This window comes from Varanus komodoensis, unplaced genomic scaffold, assembly GCF_004798865.1.
Source record: "Varanus komodoensis strain SLA01 unplaced genomic scaffold, ASM479886v1 scaffold16, whole genome shotgun sequence".
Classification (NCBI taxonomy): Eukaryota; Metazoa; Chordata; class Lepidosauria; order Squamata; family Varanidae; genus Varanus; species Varanus komodoensis.
This window is the reverse complement of record NW_025335468.1, coordinates 6,326,517-6,351,601: the sequence shown is the minus strand read 5'-3', so window position 1 is coordinate 6,351,601 and position 25,085 is coordinate 6,326,517. Positions and strand designations below refer to the sequence as shown.

Sequence of the window (25,085 nt, the reverse complement as noted above, 5' to 3'; positions counted from 1 at the left end):
TCTGACCATTCAGGAATAGACTTAGCTTTTAAATATTATAGGATGGTGATGTGATGAAGCACCCACAACAATAAACAGACATGCACACAAATAAGCATATATTTGTTTTCATTGCCTTTAGAAGTCTTTGATTTTTCATGCTTAACTTCAAAATCATGTTGCACAAAATCAGAGAGAAGAGGACACATTGCATTATAACAATCAACATACAAAGTCATCTACTGTTCCAGTTAACAGCTGACATTTCTTTTCACCAGTACATGTACAATGGGCCAGTGGAGCTGCACAGAACTACCCTGCCCTGGCAGATGTTCCTTGGAAGGAGGTTCATTTGTCACCACCTTTGATTCTAGGCGATACCGTTTCCATGGAGTTTGCACCTATATTCTTATGAAGGTATTCTACATAATAAAGGCAACTATTATCAAGTTTATACAAGGTTTTTGGTTTTCCTTGTCACAGATGATACCAAAGTGGGGGTGGTGACTACAACTAAGGAGCAGGTGATCCAGATCTAGAAGGATCTAGACAGGCTGTGGAAGTGGGTGGGGAACAACAGGATGGCATTCAATGTGGATTAAGTGCAGAGTTCTTGCACTTGGGACATATGAATAGGTGTCACAGGCACAGGATGTGGGGCAAGTGGCTGGAAAGCAGCACTTGTGAAAGGGATCTCGGGGTACTTGTCGACAGCAGGCTGAACATGTGCTGGTGGTGTGACAGAAGGCAAATGCCACCCTTGGATGTATAGCTGGAAGCGTGGCTTCCAGATCTAGGGAGGTTTTGATACTGCTCTACAAGACTCTGGGGCACTCACAAATGGAGTACTGTGTCCAGTTCTGGACTTCCCATTATAGGAGAGAGATAGCTAGGTTAGAATCGGTGCAGTGCAGGGTCACGAGAATGGTAGCCAGGATGGGAGGGATGACATATGAAGAGAGATTGAGGGAAGTGGGTCTTCTCAGCCTGGAGAAGAGGAGACTCTGAGAGCATCTTTTAGCAACGTATAGGTATGTGAGGGGATGCCATGTCAAGGAGGGTCGTGACCTATTCTTCCCTGCAGTAGAGGGCAGGACTCATTCCAGTGGGGCAAAGCTCAAGGAACTGGGCTTCAGGTTGGATGTCAGGAAGTACTTCCTGACTGTTAGGACCTTTAGGATATGGAATGGGCTTCCAAGGGAAGTGGTTCAGGCCCCATCAGTGAGGGTGTTCAAGGAAAGATTGAACAACCACATGTTCAGGATTACATGAGGAGAGCCAGCTGGAGCTGGGAATCAGACTAGATGACCTGGGAGACCCCTTCTGACTCACTTGTTTTCTGTTTCTGTGAAACTAACTATGTCCAGTAGGCCAACATTTATCTTACACTAATAAAAGGCAAGATAACACTACTAGCCATAAAATCTAATTCTACAGTCCTCTGTTCTACACTGTATGCAAGTTAACAGCTTAGAAACAAGAGGTATTGAGGGTGAAGCATCAAATGGGAGGTGGACATTTTACACCCAGTCCACTATACTCTCCTTCCCTATGCTTTTTGTCCTTTAATGCTGCTTCCTGTGTGCTAATTCTTAATGATGTATAGATGTTTTCTCCATCAGAATCTAGTTTTATATTTGCAGAATCCTATCCTTTAAAAAAAAATAGGAAAGCCAAAGACTTGGCTCATATTCTATAGTGATGGAAAGGGGGAATGTGGGGGAAAGGTTTATTTTTGTCTCTTTCCCAGGTTTGTTTTGCTTTTGCTTTTCTTCTAGAGTCCCATGTTACCACACAATGGAACCCTGATGGCGGTGTATGAAAAGTCTGGCTATTCCAGTTCAGAGACATCACTGTCAGCTATAGTTTATATATCAGGAAAAGTAAGCACTCACCCCATAGAAACATAGCTGATGTATACCGGAAAAATAATCCAGCAAAGCAGGCTTTGCCTAGCACAGTTAGAGGCATGTAAAGGCCTATTGATTTCATTTGGATTTAAGCCTGTGCATTTGATTGTGGGCAACATCTTCAGGTATGATTACATGAGAATGGACCAGAGTAAAAGGTGAGAGAAGTATCTGCATGCAATCGGCACAAGAAAAAGGGTCCTCCCAAAAGTCAACACTTTAATGACTTGGACAATGGCGTTCTAGTTTGTACAACAGAGGTGAGCAACTTGTGGCTGTTTGAATTTTGTTGGACTGCAAATCCCATCGGCCTTACCAAAATGGGCAATGGTGAAGGATGATAGGAGCTGCAATCCAACAACATCAGGAGAAGCCAAATAGTCCTCATCACAAGCTTATATATGGAATGTGGGTTTGCATGTTGGTCATGGCTGCACAATCATGACTGTGAATGCTTGTTGTTCTCGTAATCATTTCCTCTAATAATGGCTTGCTACATTTTTACAGTATGCCTAATAGTCACATACATTCTTGTGCCTCACCAGATATTTTTCCTTGCAACTCCCATAATTCCTGAAGAGGGCTCAGATGAACCTTGCTGGAATCCATCCCTCCAAGAGTTTGTGGGCTTCCTTTTGTGCTCAGCCTGATTTTCCAAAGTGCAACTGGCGATCTTCCCTTGCATTGGCAGCCTCCCAAAAGGAGGGAAGCTGCTTGTGCGGCAGTCAGGGGAGCTGCTTTCCCAGAGACCCCCTCACAACCCCGTAACCCACAACCTGCCTTCTTCAGCAACAGCAGCAGCCGCCAGTTGAGCGGCTGTTCCTCACGTGCAGAAGAGGTATTGCTTGCACCATGCTTGGAGCTTGATTCCTTGTGAGTGCCCTGCAACTGTTGGGCACACGCATCAGGAACTCAGACTCTAGGCTTCCACAAAGTAAACTGGCGTCCAGAGAGCCGAGCCCAAGGGAATCCAATGGATTCCCACCCCTGGACGGATTCCTCACCTCACACAGCCCTGTATCTGACCATTAGCTACACTGGCTGGTGCTGTTGGGAACTGAATGCCCAAATACCTAAGGGGCAACCACCCTGAGGCATTGTGAAGGGCAGGATATAAACGCCTTAAATGAAATAAAAATTAAATAAAGTTGTCCATCCCTGTTCTATATCCCTCTCGATTCATGGGAAGGGTGTCCTGTAGTCCAGGTTGGCATCTAATCCAGCTCTGCATTCAGGATTCTCTTTTCCACACAGGACAAAATTGTGATTTCAAAAGATGAAGCTTTAACTGATGAGAATGAATTTAAATGGTTACCTCATAAAACAGGTAAGATAAGAAGGGTATATATAGTCCATGCACTCACTAAATGGACACATTTGACAACATTGCATATGTTCTATATATTTTATATCACCTGTGTTAAAATATGTTGCTTTCCAACTATTTATGTTTGTTGGGTAAGTGGGATAGATGGAAATAAACAATCACCTATCTATCCTATTATAGTAGCAAAAGTTTGATCGTGCAATCTTTAAAGTGAAAAATATCCTACATACAGAATATGTGTGTGCATGCAAATATATTTAATGATTCAAATAGATAAGCTATAGTCAATATTTGTAATTATCTAATTTCTTTTAGGGGACATCATCATCTTCAGACAGTCATCTACTTATATTCAAATGTATACCACCTTTGGGCTGGAGGTAGTAATTCAATTGTCCCCAGTGTTTGAAGCTCATATTAAAGTTGGACTTCACTTTGAAGGCAAAACTCAAGGTAAACAATTAGTTTTTGTTGATCTTTGGCTTTACTGACTAAAAGCTAAGAGTCTTTTATGAAAGAATTCATACCCCAAACCCTGGCCTTGTTTCTTTCTGCTATTCCAACCAGAGCTGAGCTCTATTTGTTTAGCCTTTCCATAGATTTCCCATTGGACTTGGACAAATGTCATCAACTGTTAGTGCAGTACACACAGTCCCCAGGTTATGAACATCTGGGTTATGAGCAACCCATACTTTAAAAAAGGAGCCTGACTTGTCCTATGGTGCCTAGTGGGCACCTGCTTGCTGACTGCCACTCACCACCAGCTGAGCTGTGAAGTCAGAATTCAGGTCAGGCAGCAAGGAGGAGGAGGAGGGAGGGAAGGAAGGAAGGAAGGAGGAGGGAAAAAGCAGCACTAGCGATCTGTGGAGTCAGAACTAGAAAGCAACTCCAGTGGTAACCCCCCATCCCCTCCATCAGCACAATGAAATCCTGGCTCTCCAGCACCAGGTCCATCTTCTCCGATACCAGTCCCACCTCCATCATCCGCCAGTTAATGCTACGCTTAATGTTAGCTCAATATGAGTTAACCTTTTTATAATCTTTGCACTATTTTTCCTTCTATCTGTTTTAGGAACTGTATTATGTATTTATACACATACATACAGATTCTCTCTCTCTCCCCCTCTCCCTCTTCAGTACCTGCACTTATTTTATTATTACTGTTTTATTTATCATTATTAAAATGCTGTATTATGTTTAAGATGTACTTCTAAAGTGTTTTATATGCTTTTTATATGTGTGAGCTGACTTAAATTTGACTTAAGGATGTTCTCAGGAACAAAACTCTTGTGTTACCCAAGGACTACCAGTCTACTCTTCCAAATAAATCCATTAGTGTGAATTAGTTCTAATCCATGTGTGGAAGCAGATTTCTACACAGGAGTTCCTGAATAAGAAATTGCCACACAGAATAGATGCAGCTGCACATCTGGACCCTGAAACAATTGGTCAGATGTGATCACCACCTATACTGCACTATGCAATGTCTCAGACCACTTGCTGTAGACAACTAACTCAGGAATTCTCTTCTCAGGAATGCTTGGCTGAAGGCAGAAGTTATTCGTAGCTATCTAGTTAGAGATGCTACCAGATTCCACATGAACTAGATTCTGGATTGATCTGTTCCAAATGTGACTTGGAAATAGTCTGAGATGAAACTTTGTCTGTCTTGGAGAAATTTTCAGATTGGAGCAGCCACCTCTAGAGTGGACCAGAGGCCTTTGATGCAATGCAAGGGCTTTGAGCGACTCTGCTATGGAGGCTCCCTGCACAAATAAAGATTGGAGACGCACTGCAAATCTTTCAAAGATTTCAGTTCAATGCAAAAATCATTTTGGGAAGCCCAAAAAGTGTGTGTTTCAGGGGCCATAAAACTATTATGGATCAGACCCTGGGAGCGCATTGCTACCTGTAGCAATCGTGTATGGTGCAGGTTTAGTGCACTACCACCAAATGGACTAGACACTGTTTCACTGTTACTGTAGGAAAATGTCCCTTGCCCTTCATTCTTCTAACGTTGTTCCATGTCCCCAGGGCTGTGTGGCAACTACAATGGAGAAACCACTGATGACTTCATGACCAGCATGGATATTATTGAAGGAACGGCATCACTCTTTGTGGATTCTTGGAGATCAGGGAAATGTAGCCCTGCCATCGAAAGAGATACAGATCCTTGTTCTATGAGTCAATTGAACAGTAAGCAAAATAGATGGCCTTTGCTCTCTTTTCTTCTGAGGTGATGACCATGAGAAATATATAAATGCAAAGGCAGGAAAGCATCCTGAACAGCAGCTGAGCTGCAAAAGACTGCGTCAAGCTGTGTGGAACAGAAGGAGTTATTATGAATAGGAGATCAGCATCTTCTGCTGTTTTGGGTCTGCTGATTAGCATCTCCACAGGCCTACTCAGAAGATCAGAGAAGTGGTGATTTTGAGGAATTGCTTGGCCATGCCCTCCCATGGCCTCCCCCTGCGCTCTCCCTCCCTAGCCCCTGCAACAGCTATAAGCTTCATGTGGTGTAGATGCTGTAAACATCCAGTTTGGCCATTAATCTTCCCCTTCACACAAGTCAGTGCTGAGAGACTGGAAGTCCAACCTCATCTGCTGGACTATTCACAGTGACTTTTGCAACTAAGTGCTCATAGATCCTATGAAACAATATGTATTTTTAACTATGAGATTGCTCCATCTGCAGGACAAAATAGTTTCACAGCATTGTACTCTTCAGAATCACCACTATTAATTTCTTATTTGTAAGAAATATACTGGGCACTTCACACAAACAGTGTGATGCTACGTATGTCTATGTAGAAGTATGTCCCACTGAATTCAAGAGGGCTTGCTCCCAGAAGAATAAGTGCAGGATCGCATGCTAAAACACACAGGCCCCTGTCCATCAGCTTTCATTGTCTGTATTCTCTTTTTTCCATTATGTCCAAAGAACTGGGAAGTTCAGACTCTTGATCTATCTCCCTGTAATCAGTTCTGCATCAGAACAGAATTTGCATCTGCAAATGTCACAGCCAAGATTCCTCTGTAAACATATAAATTACTCTAATAAATTTGCTGCATTCCTTTTGATAGCCTCTACAATCTCCCTGTGATCCTGTAGTGGCCACATTAAAAAAATATTCTGTATAGATCCATCATAACAGCAATTGTCTTTACTAACTCTTACAAAGTTTAAGAAATCTTTTTTACGTGCATCTCACTGAAACGTTTTAACAAGGACATCAACGCTAATTGATGTTTCCAAACCTTTGATCTAATGAATATTGTGTCAAGCCTCTTATTGACAAACACAAAAAGGCAAAAGAGAATAAATGCCATTTCATTTAAAGAGTATTTGTGGACTGTAGTTCTGGAGGTGCCTGTCTAGAAAATAAGCTTTCAGCTTAGACAGCTATAAAAGAGGCTGCAGCTTTTGAAATACACACTATGTATAAATATAAGTATTGCCTGAAAAAGGATGTTTTACATTAGAATGTAAAGTAAATTGAAATTGTCTCAACTTCTTGGATATCCTGTAACAAAATTATAATCTTAGTCATGCATGCTCAGGAAAATAAACTAAGCAGTAGAAACCTGGTTACAAATGTCATTATGCTTTTATTATCTCTACAGTTCTTTTAATTCAGCTTATCCATTTTAAGATAGGCTAAGGAATACATGAAATTAGCTAATACCTTTGACTGTATCTTGTTCTCTAGAAATGTGTGCAGAGACCCACTGCTCTATTCTTACGAAGAAGGATACTATATTTGAGAAATGTCATCCAGTGGTGAACCCGGTTCCTTTTTACAAGGTAAGGACTTCCTGCAAAGCATTCAGGACAAGCAGCTAGACAGTCCATGCCCAAGGGAGCCTGGAATGGCCTTCTAGCAATCAATATTTGAAATATGAAGATTTCACCTTTTCTTTTAAGTAATGACAGCTTAGCATTGGACAGGAAATTTTCCAAAGCCATTTGACTTAGGAGTTCAAATGATATGAGGAGGCAGAGTGTGTTAGGGAAAGAAGATGAAGCCATCGAAAATTTGGCACCCTTCTGTAGAAAGGTGCCTTGCAGAGTCCCAATGATCTCAGAAGTTGCAGGAAGTGCATTCCTGGCAACAGAAGGACAATGTGCTAAATCCTGCAGAGACCTATCTCCTTGCCTTTGTACTATGATAGCAAACTTTTCTTCAGGCCTTGAAACATGTTCTTATTTCCAAATATTAAGCAAAGAGACGAGAGAAGAAGCTTTTCCCATGCTGGCTAGCTAGCCAGATCACAAAGCTCAATCCATGATAGCAGGAGATGGAGACATCTCCTTTTTGCATTATTCCCGTTCCCAAGGATTTTCTTCAACTTGACCCTGGCTTCTGTACCATTCAAAGTAGTCTCATTGGTACCCACATTTTTCCACCTACTGAGCCAGGGATTAGTTGGGCTCAAGGCTTTTCATAACAACTCCTATAAACAAAAATGGATCGTGTTTAATAATTTTAGATGTTTCATCTGATTACCTCACCCAGACTATAATCCTCAACTGATGATTTAGGACTGGAATCTTAAACTAGAAGTACATTATGTGAATAGGCTGAATTTTATGTTACATTTTGAATTGCAGAAGAATTTCTCAGGGAACTAATAATCCGTTCAAGCACTACAAACAAGTACACTTTGTACTCAGAATCAAATAATTGCAAAGTTTGGCAAAATCATTTCAAGAATACTATAGGTTGTTTCTCCCTTCCCACAAATGATCTACCCCAGGCTCAATTAGACCTGATGTGATTCATATTTTAATGGTATCTATTACTGTATATGTTTAGAACATATAATCACTAGATTCTACTAGAGTACAATTGAAACAATGCAAGTTTGTTTCAAGATTTTGATAAATACCCCTCCCCCACAAAAAAAAAAAAACCCTGGGATTATATCACAATTGCAGCACAATGCCTATTTCATCAGTGTGCATGCATATTTCTGTTTATACTGCATTTATAACCAACACTTGAACTTTTCTTCCTGAATAAATTTGGAACGGTAAAATACTGGCTGTTTTGGAAAATTGTATCTCACAAACTGGCCAGAACATAATGGATTTAAAGTTTTTAATATTTTAATATGATCAAGTACCTGTTGTGATCATGAAAAATAACTTAAAACATGAAATCTAAATGCCAAAATGTGTTCCCTATATTAGAAGGAAAGGTATATTTTGGAGTTAACATTTCAGAAAGTCTTGGATGCCACCAGAACTTCGGGAAGCATGGTACCTTGTTTGGAATACTAATATTCCCTTGTTCCTCTGTTAGGCATTGTCTGATAGAATGATCCAGAACCCCTGATTTATACAATACCTTCTCAACAGCTTTGTTTAAATACGATGTGCAACTGCATAAACAAGACATGGTCATGCATGGTCATGACTGATAACCATGTCATCAAATGGCTATCTGTGTGTGCGCATGAATGAGCCATCAAAAATTGAACACCAAAGATAGAATTTTTATATTGGTCCAAATGCAATGGTCTTTGATGGGATCCAGCAATATGCATGCATGCATGAATGAGCTCCTATGCCCCAGCAGTCAACATTTCTGATCTTTTATTAACAGAACGCATCGTACGTATTTCTTTTCAGAGATGTGTATACCAAGCCTGTAACTATGAAGAAACCTTTCCTTACATTTGTTCTGCCCTTGGATCCTATGCCCGCATGTGTGCTTCAATGGGGCTGTTTCTTGGAGACTGGCGGAGTACAGTTGACAACTGCAGTGAGTAATTTCCAGTTGATTCTTTCATATATGAAAATATCATACCTTCAGGATCCTTGCTTAAAAATGTGTAGACACTGATACTTCTTTCTATTAGAGCAGCTCAAGTTAGACACCCCACTGCAAAGGGAAAACGGATGGTGATTACAATTCCATCTTCAAAACTGCCACATTAGAAATGGTAAAACCTTGTTTAAAGGTTACTTTTGGATTACCAAAAGTCAGTGCAAATAGGCATATTCTTCTGTGCAAGATACGTACTTGCTGAACACAAGGAACTTTATTCAGAAGTCCTTTAGTATAAAGACCTTATATGTGGCTGTACAGATATCATAGATATAGGTCTCATGAATACCCATGGACATGCAATTCAATTTCCTGGATGCTAAAAGCTTGAGTGGTCTGGTCCAGTGAATGGTAAAATCTGCAGTTTTCTGCTTCACAACAAAGGAAGGGTTGAACTCATATGAGTTTCCTGCTCCCATGTCATCGTGCTCAAAACACTGGCTATTTGCAGAAGTGAGTGGCTGGAAGAAGCAGACTAATTTCACTGAAGACTTCCTGAAGACCTCCTAGCCACTGCATATTCCATAGTCCACTGGGTAGAAGAACAGTAAAAGTTTGTAACCTGCATATGCTTCCCATAGCTCTTTTGTCAGGCACAGGATGTAGGCAGCAGGTATCTATGGCTGGAGCACCAGGACTAAAGGTGATGGAGGTGGGTGGAGATCTTGCTGTGATGCAACAGAGCCAGAGGCAAAGGCAAAATCAGGGACAAGCAAGGTTCAGATAGTATCAAGGCAGAGCAGAACCAGAAGCAAGGATAGATTCAGGAATGAGTGAGGGTCAGATGTCTAGCAAAGCATTGCAGGGCCAGAGATGAAGGCAAGGATCAGGTTCCTAGCAAGTTGGGCTCAGTTGGAAGGCAACAGCAGAGTCAGGAGCAGGCTGGAATCAAGGCACATCTGAAGGCAAGATTGGAGGTAGGTTCAGGAACATGGAAGGATCAACACAAAGTCTCATGTTGCTGTAGTATAGCTGAAAACCTCAAGAAAGTCTTTTATAGATCCTTCCAGAGCCCTGAGCCACACCGGATGATTTCACAAGATTCATTCCTTGCCAGTACCTCCAGGTTTGATCCTGGTCCTGCAGGCAATTGCAGGCTGAACCATGCTTGCTTTACTATCACTCATCAGATCTCATCTGGAATACTGTGTCCACTTCTGGGCATCAAGATTTAGGAAAGTGCAGAAAAATTAGAAAGGAAGGCAACAAAAATAATCCAGGGTTTGGAAAAACTGCCCCGTGAGGAGATACTGAGAGAACTGGGCATGTTCAGCCTTGAGAAGAGAAGACTGAGGGGGACATGATATCCCTCTGTAAGTGCCTCAAAGGCTGTCACAAAGAGGAAGGTCAAGATCTCTTGTTGCTGATACCAGAGTGTTGGACATGGAATAATCAATTCAAGTTGCAACATCCCAGATACAGGTTAGAAATCAGGAAAGGCTTCCTCACTGTCAGACCAATACAGCAGTGGAACCAGCTGCCTAGAGAGGTGGTGGGCTCTTCCACACTAGAGACATTGCAAAGGAAACTGGACAGCCATCTGAGTGGGATGGTGTGACTTGGTGTCCTGCAACAGCAGAGGGTTGGACCAGAAGGCCTTCATGGCCCCTTCCAACTCTACAATGCTATGATTCTGTGATCACATCACCCTAATATCTTTTCACTAAACTGCGTGATAAAGTGGCAGGGGGAAAGAGGGTTCACGGTCCAAGGTCTTGCAGCAAAAACTAATGATCCTCCTTCTATTGGCAGCCATCTCTTGTACTGGAAATCAGACGTTTGGCTATAATACTCAAGCTTGTGGTCGGACATGCCTGTCCCTTTCCATGAGAGCATTAGAATGCCACCCCACTGACATTCCAATCGATGGCTGCAATTGTCCAGAAGGAACCTACCTGAACCACAAAAATGAGTGTGTCCGTAAATCCCAGTGTCCTTGCTACTTGAATGACAGGAAGCTCATTCTGGCAGATCAATCAACTGTCATTGGTGGAATTACCTGGTAGGCATCTATTACAGTGAGTTACAATGCTGTGTGGATTTTGTCAGCATAAGGTTTCCTTGAATGCATGTTCTTTCCAGATCTTGTTGGAAAAGTAAACATGGATCATTTATTTTTGAAAATGTTATGACTGCAATGGATGCCAAAGGCCCTCCAAGGGAAGTGTAATTTAGGCAGTCAGAATAAAATTGGGCAAGGGAGAACTAAAATCTTCTGAACAAATGGTTTTGTTTCATTCATTTAATATATTTCTTAGCTGCCTTCCTAAATGGAACCTACTGTCCTGTGCAGTGCTATGGAACTGAGAAGCAAAGAGGTCAATATACTACTGAAAACACAAAACTAATTTGGTGAAGTTATTGCTAAGTTCCAGAAGGGGAGAATGTTAAAAAAAATCAAAACCACTTGCAGCAAACATATTTACTTATAAAGCAGTCCTCTTACTTCTCAACAGAGCTTACTCTGTAGTAACTGCGCTTAGGATTGCAACATTTAATATTCCCATTCTTGTTTCAGTTGGAAGGGCTATATATTGTGGGTAAATGCTTTGCATCCCAAATATTACAAGCAAGCTGCATGCTATGGTCTCTGGTCTTGCTGAAGCTAAGCAGGTCTTTTCAGTTACTGTATGGGCAACCATTTGGGAGACTTAAGAACATAGTCTATCATGATAGAGTATGAGCTCTATCATGGAAAACAGTGAGAAATAAATATAATTTTGAAAAGAATGCTTATATCAAGGAAAGATGGTATCTGGATCAATCAAAGAGTAAAGATCTTTTCTCTCTCCCCTTTCACTAATCCTTTCCTATTCCCCATTTATTCTACTTCTGCCTTTGTCCTCTCCATCTAACTTCATCGGTTCATTCCCAAAATCTTGCTTCTATATAGCATCACTAGCCTACATGTGACACAGAATTTATTATTCTGTTTCTACCCTGCTTCCCAAGTTTTTGGTTGAGGTAGCAGCAATACAAAACATACCCAAATAAGTTGATGCTATTTCCTGATTGCTTAATCCTGTAGAGCACCAGACAACCCAAAAGTGAAAGCTGTACAGAACTTTCAGAAAATATTCAGGCTCAGACTTGGAGTAAGAATATTTGATTCTATGTAATTCCTTATGGATAGTCTAATGGAGATTGATTTATTTATACATTTATTCTGTTCCAGCTATTGCTTTAATGGAAATCTGAGTTGTACTGGCAAGCCCATAGACCCAGCAGGTATGGATCTCATATTTTCTCTTCAGGAGTTCCTGTTTTCCCTCTGTCACAGAAATATCACTTTGCAATTGCTTATTTCCTTTCTCTTAGAAAGCTGCAAGCCTCCCAAAAGATATATTTCATGCTCAGAAACCTCAGAAAGCAAATACGGAGCTGCCTGTGCACCAACCTGTCAGATGCTGGCCACAGGAACTAAATGCGTAAGTTCAGTGTTTGTGCAACTATCGTGGTGCTGCATTTGTCACTCGGGACGTGTTCTCATTCTCTGTGGAGTGAGCCATGGGCCACCATTACGGGAAACCTTGACAGTGCACCAACAGGACTAATAGACAGTTGCAAAAACTAGATTCCATTTAATTGTCATCACTAGAAAAGAACAGGGCAATATTTCCCCATTTCCTTAATGCCAGTGGGGGTGGTGGGGAGGGCAGGCCACACCTGGCTGTCCCTGCTCTGCTCTGGAATGGAATTAGAACTGCCCTGCCTGGCTCTGAGGGATGTGACACTGATGCGTTCACAACTGAGCAAAGCAAGTCTGTCCTCCAGGCGGGTCACATTTATTTGGTCACTCATTTATTCGTCATTTCATTTACATCTGTTTTTCCACTAAAATGGTGCTCATCCCTGGAGAGAGCTTTGGAGTGGCTTGTTTTGGAGGTGCCACCCTGCCATCACAGTCATGGGAGATGACCAACAATCCCTTTCTACCTCTTGTAGCTTGAGGCTGGGCTGGATGTAGCAGATACAGAAGTGTGCCTTAATTCAAGCCAGCAAGGTGTATCCATGCCGAGGACATTCAACTTTCTGCGTGCATCTCTTAGTGACTAAGTCTGTAATTTCCAGGTCCCCAGCAAGTGTGAATCAGGGTGTGTTTGTGCTCCTGGACTCTATGAGAAACTAGATGGTACATGTGTGCCTCCTGAGGAATGCCCTTGTGAATATAGTGGCTTCTCATATGCAAAAGGACAGGAGATTCATACTGAATGCAAGACCTGGTAAGACTTTATCTTCCCATCCATTGGTATCCTTGGCCAAACTATGTAAGTGTGTCATTCTGTTATGTATGTGACCTCAGGAAACTTAGTTGCTATGATATGAAGGCATCAAGGAAGTTGGGTGCACAACTGTAGTGTGTTAGCTTTAGGCGTGTTTGCTGACCCATTTTTTTGTCCATTGTTAGTATCTGCACAAGAGGAAAATGGAACTGCATCCAAAATTCCAAATGCTCGTCAACATGCAGCCTATATGGAGAAGGTCATATCACTACTTTTGACGGACAGCGCTTTGTGTTTGATGGGAACTGTGAATATGTACTAGCTACGGTAATATTTTTATCTTGCATACCTGTGAATGATTTGCATGAAAAAATCATACTGGTAGTTAAAACACATCTGACTTTATGTAACACTTCAGGTCAAGCCCTGTATGTCTTAGGATAAAACACCATACCTAAATCCACACAATTAACAGCTTTAAAAAGGCTAGGGGAACTTTTTAAATAATTTCCTCCCTTAATACCACATCTGGAGTTCAAAAACAGCCTTCTAGGCAACTGGATAGTCCTTGCATGTAAAATAAATAAATAACATACTTCCTAATATGTCCCGTGGAAGCAATATCCTCCTAACTCAAGTATCTTTGCATGGCTCTCAATGCACAAGATGCATTTCATCTTCTTTGCTGAAGTGCCATTCCTTCAATTTTTTTTAAACATTAAGAAGTGGGTAACAGCTCTTCAACAGCTAAAGTAATCTAAGAATATACTCCTCTCCCTCGCAGATGGCATGCTTAATGGGATAATACATATATTTGAACTGCCACAGGGCACAATGGCTTAGGGACTTCTGCATTAAAATATCTTTTGCACTGACTTGATCTGGTGTTGCATTTTAAAATGTATAATAAACTTTTCACTGAGAGAACTTGAGGAATTTGATTGACCTCTATCATGAAAGGGTAGTTTATCTTAGGGATATTATGTGTACATTTGACTAAGCATCTAATGAATTCATCATTAATGGCTCTCCTTGTATTTTTCATCTGACTTAAACATCTATACTAGGGGAAAGGAGAATAAGGATAATCTGTGATAGGCACTATAATGGCCATGTCAACATTTCCAAAAAAGGACACAGATTTGCTCAAAGTGTGCATATGCTAAGTATGAATATATAGGTGCAGATTGAAAAATAATTGCTGTCATATAAATAGAGATACACAATAGCAGGGAAGACAATACCCAGCTGATCTATCTGTCTGCTCTGTCTACAGACCTGGTCTTAGCCCTTGATAGGCAACTTCAAGGCTCCAGCTCTGCCTTCTGATGGTTCATTGACTTTAAACAGGGCTAGACTGGAAAGCCTCTTAGACAATGCCATTAAAGACAGGACTATCTTCTGTTAAGTAGGTCCTCTAACTGAGCCTCACACCAAGGGGTCGCCAGTACAAAGGCCTCATTAATATCGTGCTTAGACCAAATTTCCTCCCTATTTCTTTTGTTCCAGGCTTCTGAAAACCTAAGAGGTTTCCTAGGTTTAAATCTTCACATACATTTTGCTCCTCTGATCCCTCCTAATTACCCAGCTAATGATCCTCTGACTGTGCTTCTGTCCTTAGGATGGATGTGGCATTGGAGGCTCTCCCCATACTTTCAAAATAGTGACAGAGAATGTCATCTGTGGAAATACTGGAGTAACATGTTCCCGAGCAATCAAGATCTACCTTGGGGTAAGGATAATACATAGTTACTGTGTTACTACACTCAGGTGAGATATCCTCACCTGTACTGCAGCAAAATGTGAGCAAACAAGCTGAGTGGATGCAGATAAGATGGAAGGAGTTCCCATGTGGGTCGTGCTCATTTATTTAATTTCTAACCCTCCCCATTAACCATAAGGCTCCAGCAATCATTCGGGATGGCCATGGGGCAACTATGGTCGAGAATATTTTTGAAGCCGCTGTGCCAGATGCACTTTTCTCTAGAGAAGACACTGGTCTTTGGCAGAGGCCCTGCTCTGTACCCACTACCAAGTAAGACTTGATGTGTTCATACAAAGGATGCAGCCTTTTCTGAGGTGACACTCTGTACATCTGGAGGCCAAGCTATCCTGGACAAGGATTGGCTATTCAGCACCTCACTGAAGCACTTTTACTTTGCCCTGCCTACAGACTTGACTTGCTTTTTACTCCCATTTCCCCTGGCAGTGCAATTTCATTGTGCTCTTTCACCATTCCGTTGTGCATTGTTTATTATTGTATTGTATACTGAAAAGGTGTTTATTCTTGGCAGTTCAGTCATATAGTTGTTCTATTTGTGTGTCACTTTCCTTTCAGAATGTGACTATCACTCTGGCAGACAGAACATATACCATCTCTGGTGTGAATCCACTGGGAGAATACTTTATAGAAGAGAACTCCCTCCACTTGGTTATTGAGCTCACAATCCCTGGCAAATATGATATGAACCTTATCTGGAACAGGCACATGAACTTATTCATCAAGATATTCAGAGGCACAGAGGTAAACTGGCACAGATTCCTGATAAGTGTTTCTTTTGATGGCATCCCAATCATATAGAACAGGGAGCTAAAGGGCAATAATATCAAACTGTAGGCAGAGTTCTTCTAGCAAGACTTATCACTGGCTCACCTCTGCAGAACAGAGGTAAAGCCATCACTGCTTTCAGTTCCATGATCACTTTTCCAGGCTTTATATTTTTAAGTAGCAGTAGCTGGCTTCTGATTGAGCAAACAATGGTGGTCTGGTGGGGCGGAGGGACACTTTTCTTGCTGCGTCTTTCTCTGCTCAAAACTATACAGCCAGATGCTTTTCTCCATAAAAGAAAAAGAGAGACCCACTCCACCCCCATTATCTTCCTCCCATATAGGTAAGCGATTCAGGGGAGAACAAATGGCTGACAAAGTCAGGGTTAAATTGCTTCTCTTCCCATGGCTCCTTAGTGCTTTTTTTAAAGCCCCACATTTTATGGACTGATATGATTTCCACAAGGTCTTTGATTTTATTTTGACCTAGGATCACATTTGTGGCTTATGTGGTAACTACAATGGGAATATACGAGATGATTTTGAAACCCGAAGCAGATACGTGGCATCCAATGAACTGGAGTTTGTAAATTCCTGGAAAGAGAATCCACTTTGTGGGGATGTGTCCTTCGTAGCAGATCCATGTAGCAAGAATCCCTATCGGAAAGCTTGGGCAGAGAAGAAGTGCTCAATTATCAACAGTAATGTATTTGCTGACTGCCATCCCAAGGTAAAAGTATTGCTACCTCCCCTTTGGAATTCTGCTTCAGTACTTGATAGCACCACAAGAAATTACCATTTTCAGTAGATACATTTTCAAATGTTCCATGCACACAGAGGAAGTTAGGATAGACCACTCTAAAATAGGTATGGGGCCATGAGATGGCAGTTTCAGTGGAACCTCCATGATGAGTTGATGGCACTGAATATAAAACCATTAGTCTTCAGTTAGTGGAGGTGGTGGTTCCACTTGGCATGCTGCCATCTCACATAGAATAGTAGAGTTGGAAGGGGCCATGAAGGCCATGGGGTCCAACCCCCTGCTGTTGCAGGACACTAATTTACACCATCCCACTCAGATGGCTGCCTAGTTTCTTTCTGAATGTCTCTAGTGTGGGAGAGCCCACCACCTCTCTAAACAGCTGGTTCCACTGTCGCATCGCCCTGACTGTCAGGAAGCTTTTCCCAATATCTAGCCTGAATCTAGGTTGTCGCAGCTTGAATTGATTATTCCATGTCCTGTACTCTGGTATCAGCAAGAAGAGATCTTGACCTTCCTCTTTGTGACAGCCTTTGAGGTACTTAAAAGATGATACCCTGTCCTCCTTCAGTCTTCTTCAGCAGGACAGTAAAGCACCCCTGAAAATATGGCCAGTGCTGTAGTGGCATCTAACCTTTGTGATTAGAATTAAGGCATCTAAGTCAATTTCAATGTTTTGGAAAATTTCCTGAGTCCAAGCCCAAATTAAGCCAACAGTTCTGTTAGGGTTACCTAGGGAGTTCTGTTACCACTATCTGTTAACTCAGCAGGATAATACAAAAGGGTATTTTGTATATAATACAATACAAATGCAAAATAATGCAATGATAATGCAGCAGGCATGCTTGATTAGTGGGTATCATTTTCTTGGTTCCACTGAAGTGCAACACACACACACCCTTCGCTTAACACCTTTTGCTTTCTGGTTTAATTTTTCTGTCGCTGCTGTAGGTATACCGTGTACCTTATTATGATGCTTGTGTCCGGGATGCATGTGGATGTGATACTGGCGGTGACTGTGAATGCCTGTGTGACGCTATTGCAGTATATGCAAAAACTTGCTTAGATAAGGGTGTCTGTATCGACTGGAGAAGACCGGATTTCTGTCGTAAGTGTCTTAATATTGTTTTTGAAAAGCATATTGTTGCTTTTAAAGTATATTGGCAGTTTTATAAGATCATGTAATAATACATAGAAATAAAGTCTACTTTTTAAATTGACAAAACTGTCAAAACTACTGGAGAAGGAAGCATGCTATCTGTAGAGCTGTGTTTTTAAACCATGTTCCTAGGAACCCAAACTTCCCTCGGGAGCTAATGCAGCCACAGGGGAGAGTTGAATGACTTTAAATATGGTGCAGTTGTAGGCACCAGAGAATGACAAGCACAGTTTGGGTGTAGTTGCAGGCATAGCACAGATGGGGAATTGTTTGAGGTCCAGGGACTAGATGACTGCCCCAACAAGCCCGCTATGGGTTAGACAATGTCAAGGAGCAGAGCCATGCCCCTGTCCCCCCCCCCCCCGAAGTAATCTAGTCCCTGGTCAAGGTGCTGGTTGAGGCTCATCTGGCCAAGGAAGGCCTGCATGCAGGAAGGCCAGAGATCTGACAGGTGCAAATTAGGTGAGTGCTTCAGGCAGCAGTTCAGGTCGGGGTAACTTTGTCAGCCCCTAGTGTTCCTGCGTGAGGGAGCGGGGGTAGACAAAGCATCTTGTACAAAGCACCACTGAGATGGCAGGCAGTGCTCTGTGGGAAATCCCCACTGTTATCTCCATTCAGGGGCAGGTCTTCAAGGAGGAGCCTCACCTGGGACTTCATAATCTGGCTTAGCAGGCTCAAATCAGCCCATGGGCCAGAGCTTCCCCATCCCTAAGCTATGGAGAGAGTATTGGCTATGCTATAATGAGGCCTACGAAACTCACGGGGTGGGCAGAAAGTAGATATCCAAATGGCTTGGACTTTGATTTCCAACATTTCTGACCTTTGGCCATGCTGGCAAGTCCAAAAAACCTGCCTGACACTCTGTCTTGGAACATGTTCCATAGTTCAAGCCATGTGCCAAATTCATCAATATCCAAATTGATTTGCAATGGGCTGATCTGGGGCTGGAAGCCTAAAATCTGTTGACTTGGTACATTGTTAAAAATAGAATTCTACACAGCTTTCCGTACATCTCAGGTCAAGGTACAGCCAAACTTAGCCCATTAGAAAAAATATGGTGAAGACTCTATTTGTCCTTTTAAAAAAAACAGTGGCCACCCTGATTCCCTTGAGCCTTTAAGGAGCAGCTATCCATTTGCTTCAACTGTTGCGCATGTTTCCATCAAGGTAGATGATGTGTGGTAATCCAGTGTGTGAATAGATGAGTGACATCTATACCTTCAGTGAAATGGTCAAATATATGTATTTTCATATCATAAAGCGAAAGTTAATGAAGCTATTTCACTAGCTACTTTGTCATGGGGGAAAGCAAAGCCATTCTTCTCCAACACTTTCCTTTGGGGAATGTAATGTGAGGAGTGAAATAAAACCTACCTTCTCCCCTATTTTAGCTGTCTACTGTGACTACTTCAACAGCCATCCACAGAGTGGCATAGGGGGCACCTCCTATAACCCTGCTAATGAATACAATTGCAGCTGGCATTATCGCCCCTGTAAATGTCTACACATGCCAACACCAACTGATGTCAACACTGAAGGTAACATCTTTTGCCTTTTAAACATCAAAATGCTGTTTAGCCAGTGATCTAGCGAGCATGTTGCCAATCCAGTCGCATTTGCTTGTTTTAAGGTGACATTACCATTGCTTTTCTCAACCAAACCACCATTTGCTGGTAACTAGAGCTTTAAGTATTTTCAAGTAATGTCTTTCTTTTTTTACCTAATTATTAACTTAATATTAACTTTACCTAATTATTAATGATCCCAATGGAATACAGGTAAGATGGAGTGCATGTGAATGACTGCTTCGTCCATTGTCTCCATTTCACCTCATGCTTGAAGTGAATGAAAACGGGTTTGTCTAGAATGGAAACAAAGCCATCACCAGCTTGGACAAAGATATGGTTGTCATGAAATATATAGCAAAAAAGTAACCCAAAGGCACAAGTCCCACTGACCTCCAAGAGGCCAGGTAGCACTCAGGTAACATAGAGTGGCAATAAGGGTTCAGTAGTGAACAGAGTTGCAAACCTGACAGAGAGAGGAGAGAGAGCAGGAGAGAGCAGTGCCTTCTCAACACCATGGTACGGAACACTCACATTTTCTATTCAGGAGGCTCCTCAGTGAGATAAAGGGGTCATACTGGTCATGTGCCATCCCATTGCTCAGGTACCAGCATGAAGTGTTTAAAGTTGCCATGCAACTGTGGATAGCTGCCTCAGCTATAGCTCTTGTGTTCATGTAGGGCAGTTCTGGTACATTTGTTTCTCCAGGTGAATGCCTCCAAGAAGAGAAGACAAGGCCTTTTGATCTCTCCCTAGATCTCATGTCTGTGCCCCAGTGCAGTGATAAAATGTTGACAGGAATGACTGTGTAGGCTTACACATAACAGTGTGTATAGAACTGGAAGGTACAATCAAATAATAATTCTTTGTGGTTGTTCAGCAGCAGGTCAAGTTCAGCTATGACCAAAATGGTTTGTGTGTTCCTGTTTGGGACAATGCTGTTGGCACGCAATGGTTCCATTTCACCTTGCAGTCAAATTAAATATCATTCTGAACTTGTGATTTCCAAAGCAAGTTGAGAAAAGTCAGCTTAATTTGCCTAACCCAGCCCTCCCCAACTGGGTGCCCTCCAGATGTGTTTGCCTGCAACTGCCATCATTCCAATGTCCATGCTGACTGGGAACAAGGGAGAAGACAAGGACTAGTCTCCAGTTTTTTAGAAGCACCTAAAACTCAGATAGTCTCAGCCCATGAATTTAAGGGATCCTCGCTCTCTAACCTCGAAAGATATCGTTTTTCTGTAACAGTTATGTTCAGTTTAGCAACCAGGCTGGTACTTAGATCAAAAGTTAGAGCTGAAACATTTCAGTGCTAATAGTAACAGCTCCAATACCTAGCTGAGCGCTGTTTCTGCATTTGGCAATTTGGATCTATATTTTGTTCTCTGGGACTTCCTTGCAAATGCCAAGAATTCTTCTCTCTCAAATATTTACTAATAGCTAAATTTGCTCTAAAATTTTTGATGCCTGCTTGACAATCTATTTCTTTGTCCTTTGCTCCTAGGCTGTTACAACTGTTCAAAGGATGAATATTATGATCATAAGCTGAAAGGCTGTGTACCTTGTGGTAAGAAAGAAGTCCATTTTTAAATGGCTTGTTCACAACAGTTCCTGTACTAAGAAGGGCCATTTTAAAGGCAATCCTGTGCTTATGTACAGTACTGATTTATTTGGAATTACTCCCTAGTATGTTTGCATGGGATATACAGGACTACAGTCATATTTTGCAGTCAGTTTATCTCCAGGGCCTTCTTTTGATCCTAAAAGCCATCACTGATTGGTAATCCATCTATTATACTTAATTTTAAGAAATGTACAAGCTACTGCAATTTAAGTAATTTTGAAAGTCACTGTCTACATTAGTTGATGGACATATTGTAAAAAAGCAGTTAGCTAATAATTGATGACAATTTATCCAGATGGGAACTTTGAGCAGTTTCCACTAATTGTATCACTCTAAAATGATATAGATCCTGGAATTCTAGATTGGATCTTCATATGCAAAGTTGTACTTTCACTGTAGAATTTGAAAAGTAACAGGGTTTGCATCAAATTCGAATTATGGAAAAGAATACATCTACTATTATATTATTATTAGAAACATGGAAACAAAATGAGTCAGAAGGGACTCCAGGGCCATCTAGTCTGACCCCCAGCTCCAGTCAGCTCCATTCATGTAATCCCCAACATGTGGTTGTCCAAACTTTCCTTGAACATTACTTGACCATTTCTTGTCATAACAAAAACATATTCATAATCAATTATATTTTTACACGAATTTAACATCTATGTGAGAAAACCACATGTACACAGGTCAATATCCATGTTGGCCACGAACTGCTGCGTCTTTGCAAATTGCACACACTACTTGGTGGAAGAGGGTACAGCGCTTGCTACATTTGATGGGTTCACATTAGGGCTGCACCAAGCCTCTCCAGAAACCAGTTCGCACCTGCCCACTAGACTTCTTCCAGTGCTCATCCCTCTCTGAGGAAACAAGCTGAGCCTGGAAAAAGTCCAAGACCACTGGCATACCTCCAGTTGCGCAACCACCAACCTTCTTTCCTGCCGGCAGGGAAAGGGGACACAATAAGCAGGTGCGCCAGTTGCCATTCCCAGCATTGAAACTTCTTTCCCACCCGCTGCCACCAGCAGCGATGCACAAGAAAAAGGGGCTCAACACGAGGACACACCGGCTGCCATTCCTAGTGGCCAAACTTCTCCCCCACTCGCTGCTACTGGCGGCGGTGGTGGTGGGCATGGAAGAATGGTGCAGCTTGAACAGCTTGTGGGGCTCAGTTCCTGATGAGCGCCCCACAAACCTGGGCATGCTTGCCAGGAACTCAGACTCTGGGCTACTACAAAACAGATCAGAGTCCAGTAAGCCCAAACTAGCGAATCCAGCAGGTTTTCTGCCCAAAGCAGACTCTCTGCTCATCCCTAGTTCACATGGTGCCTTGCCTCTTGAGTGATATACATGCCTGGAGTCAAAATGAAGTATACCGATGTGCACAAACTCTGAAACTCTTTGATTACATAAAACATGTTATATTTCACATTATGCTCACATACTTATTTTTCTAACCAGGAACTCCACCAATAACCACTCCATCACCATTAACAACTGGTGAGTACAATTTTTTAATGATTTTTTTAAAATATATGACACTAAGAGGGCTGGATCTAACTTACCTGGAAGTAAACTCCATGGCACTGAAGAGTTCTTACTTCTGAACACACAAGCAATAGGTTTAACTTGAACCAGGATAGAGAATATTTTTTCAGTTCAAGAGTAAGAGTTAGATCACATTACAATGGGGTGGACAACTTGTAGTGCTGCAGATCTTTTGGCCTACCACTTCCTCCCAACCAAGTCAACATCACCAATGGAGTGGGAGGACGGGAATTGTAGGTCAAACAACTTGAGGATTAGGACTTGCCCACTCCTGCTTTACATAAAGGTTACAGAAACACCATACCAAAGAAAGGTGGCCACCCCTTGCAAAATATGGATTATCTCAAACCTAAAGTATGTGGTATACCCAAAAGCCCACATAAAACATAACACAACACATGCATCTTTCTTCACATACAAATATGAATGTTGACACATAACATACACACATATTCACATCAGGTTGGGATGAATCACTTTGGAATTTGTTCCACTAACATTGGTGGACTTGTTCTTATGCTCAGTCTGATCCTACAAAACAAGCCAAGCAAAGAGGAAGTCTGAATGCTTGTGGATCCCTGGTTGTGCAACTAGCAACCTTCCCCATCACCTGCAGCCACACAGAGAGTGGCTACAGGACATGGCAGACAGCCACCTCAAGCAGCCATGCCAGGCACCATTCCTGGTGACCAATCTTCTTCCCTAATTGATGTAGCATGCAGTGGTAGCACCAGCCATGAAAATGCGGCACTTCTTGCACAGCATGTGGGGCTCAGTTCCTGGGAAGTGCCCTGCAAACACCAGGCATGCCTACCAGGAACATATACTCAGGGCCTTGCACATCCCTAATTTGCACAAACCATTTCTCACACAAAACATGCACTCCTACCCCCTAAAGATCTGTCCACCTCCCATCAAAACAACAATGCTGACAGATGTCACAGACTTAAATAATGCACGGACATATACAAAAATAGTCCACTCTTCCCACCTCCTCACTCTGTAATTCAATGGGGAAAGTATATATCACTGGCTATGAAGACACCAATCAGCTCCAGCCCAGTGAAGGAAACCAAGTTTCCTTGCTCTAAAGCTTACACCATGATCTGTACCTCCCTTTTCAACATTATTCCAACAAGAAAAGCTGCCACCACACTTCTCACAATTACACCAGAGGAAATATACAAACGAAAATATACCAACCACTGCAACACTTCCATCGATAACTATTGGAACAACAAATTTCTAATACACTTAATTCAAGTGAATATTTATATTCTTATTTCTTTATTTAAAACTTTTGTATAACATCCACTACCAAATGCTCTCGGAATGGTATTACAATAAAATATTACTTCGGTGAAGGCTTGTTACACTGTACTCATACACTACATGTATTTACAGGAGACATGATGAGTTCAAAATTCATATCGTGACATTTTTCCACACATGCACTAGCGGATTAAAGATCAGTGTCCTACAAGCTAAATTCACTCGAAGGGATGGAATCCCATCTCAGAGACTTTGATGATTTGTGTCTCGTTCTAAAAATTTCCCTGTGCAACACTTTTCAGTTACAGTTACACAGATCTCAACTCTAAATATATCTATACAATGGAGAAAGAACACAAAAAATATATTCACAATTAATTCATTAGCACTTGAAGATGGTTATTAACATTCAATGAACTCAGCCACAATGTTCATTAACTCTCCCGTTACAGTCTCAAGCACACCAACACAAACACCTTCCAGCACTACAAAGAAAACAACAAATACACCTTATGCTTCAACAATGTCAAGAAGCACAGTGACAACGAGACCACCAAAGACCACTACCACAAAAACCACTCCAACCACTGAGATGACAAAGACAACAGAAACACAAACTCCAATACAAACACCTGCTCATCTACAAACACCTACACCTGCAACCACGACAGTCGTGACCTCCACAGGTAAGTTTCACCGATCGCGCTCCTGCAGGCAAGCCATCGGATGCTGCCAGGGCGCCCCGCGTTGCAAAGGCCGAATACTCAGTCATTGGATGAAAAGGGAGGCTTGGTGTCACGGAGATGACAGGGAAAAACAGGATATGGGGGCATGCCCCCCAACCTGCTCAGCAGGTGGGCACCTCCCAGACTACTCCAGAAAGTGCTTTGGCTGGTTAACCAAATGTCATCTGCTGAAAGAAGCCTTTGCTTCTGGCCGTTCCCTGGGGACCTATTTTCCCATTCTATCGCCTTGGCTTTCACACCACCCACCAAGTCATCCAATACCATGACGAACACAACCTCCATGGGGAAAATCCTCTGCACACCGGCAGTGGAAAATTCCCCCAAAATGGCCCACCGTCCTCTTCTCCGACACCCATAGTCACATGAACAGGATCCTCACCGTAGGACGATGGCCGGGGTCCCTGCTAGGCATTGGCTGCACTCTCAGCCCTCGGGCGAGTCGGGTGGCTTGGCGCCACATCGACGGTAGGGGACCACAGGATACGGGGGGACGCCACCCCACCTGCTGAGCGTGCGGGCACCTCCCCGCTTGCTACTGCACATTCTCTGGCTGGCCGCGCTCACAGCACGTGCCGAGTACGGCCATTGC

The 25,085-nt window shown here is 42.2% G+C and overlaps 1 protein-coding gene across 1 annotated transcript in view; it reads left to right on the top strand.

The window, feature by feature from the left end:
• MUC6 (mucin 6, oligomeric mucus/gel-forming) overlaps nucleotides 1–25,085 on the top strand; it is a 59,562-nt gene that overhangs the window by 26,847 nt on the left and 7,630 nt on the right. Inside the window, exons 12-30 of the mRNA XM_044426076.1 lie at nucleotides 258–396; nucleotides 1,758–1,862; nucleotides 3,144–3,216; nucleotides 3,532–3,669; nucleotides 5,251–5,412; nucleotides 6,927–7,021; nucleotides 8,852–8,984; nucleotides 10,803–11,052; nucleotides 12,226–12,278; nucleotides 12,369–12,478; nucleotides 13,122–13,273; nucleotides 13,459–13,600; nucleotides 14,895–15,005; nucleotides 15,612–15,797; nucleotides 16,311–16,550; nucleotides 17,532–17,688; nucleotides 19,131–19,277; nucleotides 20,808–20,870; nucleotides 24,203–24,436. Of these exons, the coding sequence (XP_044282011.1) occupies nucleotides 258–396; nucleotides 1,758–1,862; nucleotides 3,144–3,216; nucleotides 3,532–3,669; nucleotides 5,251–5,412; nucleotides 6,927–7,021; nucleotides 8,852–8,984; nucleotides 10,803–11,052; nucleotides 12,226–12,278; nucleotides 12,369–12,478; nucleotides 13,122–13,273; nucleotides 13,459–13,600; nucleotides 14,895–15,005; nucleotides 15,612–15,797; nucleotides 16,311–16,550; nucleotides 17,532–17,688; nucleotides 19,131–19,277; nucleotides 20,808–20,870; nucleotides 24,203–24,436 (2,690 nt within the window). The remainder of the gene's footprint in view (nucleotides 1–257; nucleotides 397–1,757; nucleotides 1,863–3,143; nucleotides 3,217–3,531; nucleotides 3,670–5,250; nucleotides 5,413–6,926; nucleotides 7,022–8,851; nucleotides 8,985–10,802; nucleotides 11,053–12,225; nucleotides 12,279–12,368; nucleotides 12,479–13,121; nucleotides 13,274–13,458; nucleotides 13,601–14,894; nucleotides 15,006–15,611; nucleotides 15,798–16,310; nucleotides 16,551–17,531; nucleotides 17,689–19,130; nucleotides 19,278–20,807; nucleotides 20,871–24,202; nucleotides 24,437–25,085) is intronic.